The 6,932-nt window shown below is 33.3% G+C and overlaps 1 protein-coding gene across 1 annotated transcript; it reads right to left on the reverse strand.

Annotated features, from left to right (window-relative positions):
- Nucleotides 1–3,730: 3,730 nt before the first annotated feature.
- On the reverse strand, nt 3,731–4,757 carry LOC107771329 (protein SMALL AUXIN UP-REGULATED RNA 51-like). The gene has a single exon (XM_016590680.2). It carries the CDS (start codon nt 4,622–4,624, stop codon nt 4,127–4,129), a length of 498 nt encoding a protein of 165 aa, XP_016446166.1. The 5' UTR covers nt 4,625–4,757; the 3' UTR covers nt 3,731–4,126.
- Nucleotides 4,758–6,932: the final 2,175 nt, after the last annotated feature.

Raw genomic sequence — 6,932 nt, forward strand, 5'->3', positions numbered from 1 at the left:
TGAATGGGAATTGCGTATACTTCTTGGAATTTGGTCCCTTTAGCACTGGCAGCGCTCCCGCATCTGATCCATCCGAGCATAGAATTCTTTAGCATTTAGGTCTATTCATTCATTCATTTCCCTCATGAATCTCATGAGCTCGATTTTGAAAGGGTCATTTGCGTTGTTGTCATTCCCATATCCACTACCTGTACCTCCTGCCTCGTTAAAACCTAACTCCTCTCTTGGAGCCTCGTTACCGGTTCTTTGAACTGTTTGATTTGCATAGACGCTGGGATGGATATGTGCTCCTCCATTAGAATTATTTGAAGCAACCGATAATGCCTTCTTCAATTCTGTCATCACCTGGTCTTGTCTTGACAGGTATAATTTCCCTTTGTTGCTCTCTCAAACTTTTTACCGTTTTAACGTGTTCGTCATCCGCATCATCAGGAGTTGGACTCCTCACATGCCGAGGATTTTGACCTTCGCGGACTAGATTTGCTTTATCTCTTTTATTGTGGGTTTCGCTAGTTGAATCATCACGTTGGAACGAATCGTCACGTTCTTTGTGTGCTCCAACATTATAGGAATTGTTGATATCGTTAGCGGCCATATCTATTTTTTTTTTGCTACGAAAGAAATCAAAATTTGTTAGTAACAGATGAATGGATCAAACCAATTACACAATTGTCTATGCCTCACGGTGGGCGCCAAACTATTTACCTGTAAAACGGTACAGTTGAATTTCTAACGTGATTTATAGACACGTGAATTAATTTGATCCAGAAATATGAAATAGATAAGAATAAAATCAAGATAATGAAATAACTTAAAGGAAATAGAAGTATAGCTATGAATTTAGCTTCTCCAATAGCAATAACAAGAACTATATTAAGAATAAGGCAAAAGAGCAATTTGATAGAATAAGAGCTGATCTTCTTTTGTGTACAGAAACTTTCTTATTTATAACTCTATTCAGGGACACAAGATCCCCAAATCAAGCTCTTCTTGAATGAGAATAAAACCCCTATTGATGTTTGTATAGCGGTTGGTCTTTAATATAGAGATTCCTTGTAACAGCTGCTCATTGAATGTTGTCTTTTCTAACCGATGTCTTTCTTTGAAGTCTTTGTCATCGGTTTCCATGCCTTCGAAAATCACCCAGCAACGGTCATATGCTTGTATCCGGTGCCACTATTTGCTGACTCGCATCTTACTTATCTTCAGTTCCATGTATCATCCCATCATTTGTCCAACTGTCGTTAACCAATTTTACCTCATATAGTCGATTTGTCCAGGAGAATGTCTCGAAAACTCTAGAATTAGTTTTCAATCGTTAGGGACTCATGACTTGATTGCGAGTTTAGCTTATGAAACGTTTTGATATTTAACTCATAATTCAGTTTTCGTACCTTAAAAATTGAAGACTTGATTTACCTTTATTAATATGTTGATTTCAGTTGAGACTTTCGATTAGCTAGTACAGATTCCCTCAAATAACTACAGTTTGGATGTCAATTACGTCCCATCCCAATTTGAGGGTGTGACATGAAATAAGCATTTCACGACGACACATAGTCTTTCAACTAATATTGAATTTTTTAAAATTTTGATATGAGTATCTCTTAATTAGTTTTCATGTTAAGCCAAACTAAACTATTGAAGTTGAAACAAAATGCCAAGCGAGGTTGTTAAAATCATTTCGATTTGACAGCTCTTATGGAATCTTGTAACATTATGTTGTCTAATTAAATACTCCGGATAAAACACCCAAACGTAATCAATAAGAAAGTTTGTACGAATTATTAGCAGCTGGGAACCCACAAAACAGTAGGTTGAAATAAAGCAAAAGACAATTATAAACAGTAGGTGAATTGATAAGTAATTTTTCATCTTTATTAAAAAATCTTGGATCAAATTTTGGGTATGAAATCCCCTTTTTTTGCGGATGCTTCACCTCTACTGTGAGATTTTTTGGTATAAATTTGAATTTAGTTGAATCCAATATAGACATATAATATAAATAAATAAATAAATAAATAAATAAATAAATAAAAGCAAAGGACAAGTTCAATGTGAATCTACAGTTGAAAATCAGTAAGGATAGTACAATCTGTTAAGTTGATGATATGACAAAGCAAAGAAATAATTAAGGTCCAGATAAATATAAGGGAATCTCATGAAACACTTGAGCCAGTTGGGGAAATTTTAACTGAAAAAATACAAGTACAGCATGTGGACAATTGTTTAGTTAGAAAAAAACAACTTCATTACTATACTGAGTATTCTCTTTTTTGCATTTTTGAATTGCAAGTGCATTTTGGCATCACCTGTTAACATTGTCTACTTCTATTTGGGAATCTTTGCCAAACTTTTGATTCATAAAATCTGGTGATACTTTCATAGTACTTGAAAGGAGTACAGGTTGTATAAGGCATAAACTTTGAGCATATATAAAAGGCTTATAATATTTTATAAATTTTCACCCTCTCAAATCAATGCCAATACTTACCTTCACCTAATGTTAGTACCAAGATGATACATTTGGTGAACATCGGACGCAAGAAAGTATTTTCTGACTATACTCAAATCTCAAGAAATGGCAGTTGGAATTTACGAGAAGCAAATTAAAAATTTCAATTATTTTAAAATAAATTCAAATAAATAAAACTATATAAAAAGTATCATATAAAAATAGAAGTATCTTTGCTAAGATGAAATAAAAGGTGGTTGTAATTTGTGGAGTTTGATTTTAAATAAAGTTGGATAACTTTAAACTTGTATTGGACTTGCAGACATTATCAAAACGTCAGGATAATATAGGATAAGAAGAAAATGACACATTTTATCTCATTCATTGTGTTATATCTTTATCAAAGATGTATCAAAGTATAAGTCCTTTGGAGGTCAGACTGTTGCTTTCTTTTCTCCTAAAACAAGAAAAACAAATTGGTGCAGGAGGCTTATTTAGAGGGAACGATCTTCTACATACTCACTTAAAATTTAAACAAAAAATATATTCTAATAAATATTTTTAATATTATTTTCACAAATCTCCCTTGTTATGAAAGAGTCATTATTAAAACAAAATTTGTAATGAATTAACAAAATTAAATCCTCTCTTTGTTATGTAATATTAGAAACCTCCATAAGAAAAGAATAAATAGGAAAAAAAAAAAACATGACATCAATTTTAAAAGTGATTGCAATTATTTTGTATGACATCAATTGCTTCTGAATATTTTAAATAATTAAATGTTTTAATTAATTGCATAAGACTTAAATTGATATTAGCATAATGGATATTACCATAACCATTTGATTAAAACCATTCAGATACTTAGAATCTCAAAGTCACTTGAAATCTGGATTCTAATGGAATCCAACAACTAACGACCAAACAACCCAGTAAAATTTTATTAATGGGATCTGGGGGGTCTGGAAGGGTACTGTGTACGCATACCTTACCCCTACCCGAATGAGTAGAGAGGTTGTTTCCGAAAAACCATGAACTCAAGAAAATAAAAAGGATCTGGGGGGTCTGGAAGGGTACTGTGTACGCATACCTTACCCCTACCCGAATGAGTAGAGAGGTTGTTTCCGAAAAACCATGAACTCAAGAAAATAAAAAGACAAAAGGAGACAATATTAGTATCAGAATACCAATCATAAAAATCCAACAAGGAAAATACAGAGAATCCCAACGGAAAAATAAGATCCAACCAAGAGATTAGGAACAACACCAAGATTTTTCAAATACTAAAGTCAATATGAATATTTCATTAACTCAAACTATTTTTTTTTCATCATCGTCATAATAATGATAATAATACAATAACACTCATCTGCCTCTCTGTCACCACCACCAAAACAAATATTAATTGTTTGGGGAAAATAGCACTAACTAACCTAAAAAAAAAATTCACCCACATCTCATTGGAACCCAGCAAAGCTTCAGATATTAAATTCTGGGTTCAAGGATGGTTGAAAAATAAGAAAAATAAAATAAACAAAAATGAAAACTGCCTAGGTCAGATAGCTGTGGACCCCATTTACCAATCCACCACCATTTACAGTAATTAAAAAAGAAGAAGAAAAAACCGAACCCGGCCCTGGGCATTTGTTAGAATAAATAAAAAGCCGTTTAAACCCTAGCATTCTGCAGAAGAGGAGCAAAACCATGGGAAGCAGCTTCTTTGCAAGACTGATCTAAAGATTCAAACCCCACTTCAGAAATCAGTTTAACAAGCTCATCCAAATCCAAATGACCGAACCGCTCCTCACCCCGGTCCAGTAACCTTAAAATCTCCGAAAAGTAGTCGACTTCACAAGGCAAAACTAACCCACCCGTACTCTGGTACCCAAATTCCTCCTCTGCCTTGTCGAGCAGCGAGATGAACACGGGGAGGTTCAAGAACCGGGTCGGAATCACGAACCGGAGGCGTTCTGGCCCCACGTAAACCGCCAATGATCCTGACGGCGTACGACGGTCCGAACCGGATAATGCCGGTTCGTCTGAATCGGATGAGGAGTACGAGAGGACACCGCGGCGCTTAAGGGACTTGTTTTTCCAACGTTTGACGACTTGTTTTAGCCTTACGATTTGAGTAATCATGTTCCCTTTCTTAATGGCGGAAGCCATTGATTAGGAATGAAGCTTTTGCTCTTTTTTTTCTCTTTCAAATATTTGTAGAGAGGTGAAGAGAGAGAGAGAGGAACTTTGAAGAAGAGGTGTTGGAGATTATAAAGGGAATTAAAGACTTGTGAGGTGGCTACAAGGGGTATAGGGGTGGTGGGGGCTAGTGGGGGAGGGGTATGTGGAAAAAGTGCATACTAAATTCCACTGAGTTGTTTTGTGAATCCGGAACTCATTTGTGGTTCTTTTTGACATGTAGTACGAAAATAAGTATTAAAAAAAAGTGATTTATCTATGTATAACGTCCTTTTAAAGAGCGTTATTCATTAACGGACGTTTTGGACGTTAAGATATAGCGCTCTTTAAAAGAGCGTTATACATATATTACGCTTTTATAAACCGCGTTATGCCTGGACTGATAAGACAGCTATGCATAGCGCGGTATATAAAAGCGTTATATGTATAGCGCTATTATATACCGCACTATATATAGATAAAAACAGTCCCCTTCCTTTCTTTCCCACGATTAAAACCAGGAGCCCAGAACCCCCATTTTTTAAAAAATCTTCAGCGCCCTCCCCCCCCCCCCCTCATTTTATCGATAAAAAATTCGAGTGGACCCCACCCGTTTCATAAAAAGACAAGATTGTTGGTCTCACATCCTATCCATCCATTCCTATTGTTGTGGTTTGCTTGTTTCGGACTCAAATATTCAATTCTTCAACTTTTCGAAAAACATAAATCGAGGTATTCCGATTTAGTTTATGTCGAAACTCATATAAATAATGCATATTAGGTATTTTGAATGTGTTCCATGTTGTTTTGTAATTTTTTTTTTGCGTTTAAACCAGTATGTTATTTTTATCCGGACTAAGATATTAGTGTTTAAAAAAATATGTAAAAATTGAGAAATCATTATTATTTGTTAATAAAAATGTTAATAAATTACTTTTACTGTTTTATATGTATTTTCGTGGATGTTTTGTGATTAAAATATATTTGTTGATTTTATCTAGTTTAGATTATTTACTTGTTTAAAGACTAGTAATATAGTGCCCTTTTAGCTTAGTAAAATGTAAAGCCTTTTAACGTAGTATCCATATTGTTTAAGTATATCTTATACTGATAGATCAAACACAAACTCTATCCAATATACAAAAATTAATTATTTAATTTACAAACAAACATATAAAATTATGAAACTAACATGTAAAATAATAAAATTGACACACATAAGAATTAAGGATAGCTTGGTACTACTGGGCCTCAAATATCGAGTCTGGAACCCATAAGTGAATAATCTATCCAATTAAATATTGTATAATTATAAAAAAAATAATTATTTAATTTATAAAATAAATATATAAAATTATGAAACTAATATGTAAAATAATAAAACTAACACATACAGGAATTCAGGATAGTTTGGTGCTACTGGGCCTCATATATCAAGCCTGAAACCCATATGTGAATACTCTGTCCAAATAAATATTGTATAATTATAAAAATTAATTATTTAATTTACAAAAAAAACATATAAAATTATGAAACTAACATGTAAAATAATAATACTAACACATACAAGAATTCAAGATAACTTGATAATACTGGGCCTCAAATATCGAGTTTGGAACCCATATATGAATTCTCTATCCAAATAAATATTGTATAATTATAAAAATTAATTATTTAATTTACAAAACAAACATATAAAATTATGAAACTAACATGTAAATGTGATGACCCAAAATGTCATCTTTAAATTTAATAAGTAATTATGTGTTCTAAGACCTCGAAAAGTACCATTTATCATTTCTCGACTTGCGTGCGCAGTCCGTACAATTTTTCGGAAAGTTTTTATATGAAAAATGGATTAAAATGTGAAATAGAGCTTTAAAACTCAACTAAGTTGACTTTGGTCAATATTTTGAGAAAACGGACTCAGATCAGTATTTTGACAATTTCGGTAGGTCCGTATCGTGATTTGGGACTTGGACGTATGTCCGGAATCGAATTCTGAGGTCCCTAGCCTGAGATATGGAATTTTGATGAAAAATTAAAAGCTTGAAAGCTTAATAATTTTTAAGAAATTACTGGTGTTGGATTTATTGACCTCGGGTCCGTATTTTAGTTACGGAGCCCTGTGTAGGTCCACTATAATATTTATGACTTGTCTGCCGAATTTGGTAAGAATCAGAATTGATTTGACGTGATTCGGACGTCCGGTGGTAAAAATATAAGTTTTAAAGTTTTCTTAGAAATTTCCTTTGATTTGGTGTCCGATTCGTAGTTCTTGATGTTATTTTGGCGATTT

Source organism: Nicotiana tabacum, chromosome 9, assembly GCF_000715075.1.
Source record: "Nicotiana tabacum cultivar K326 chromosome 9, ASM71507v2, whole genome shotgun sequence".
Taxonomy (NCBI): Eukaryota; Viridiplantae; Streptophyta; class Magnoliopsida; order Solanales; family Solanaceae; genus Nicotiana; species Nicotiana tabacum.

Coding starts and splice junctions, on each gene's coding strand:
- LOC107771329 (XM_016590680.2), bottom strand. CDS start 4,624: ATGGCTTCCGCCATTAAGAAAGGGAACATGATTACTCAAATCGTAAGG.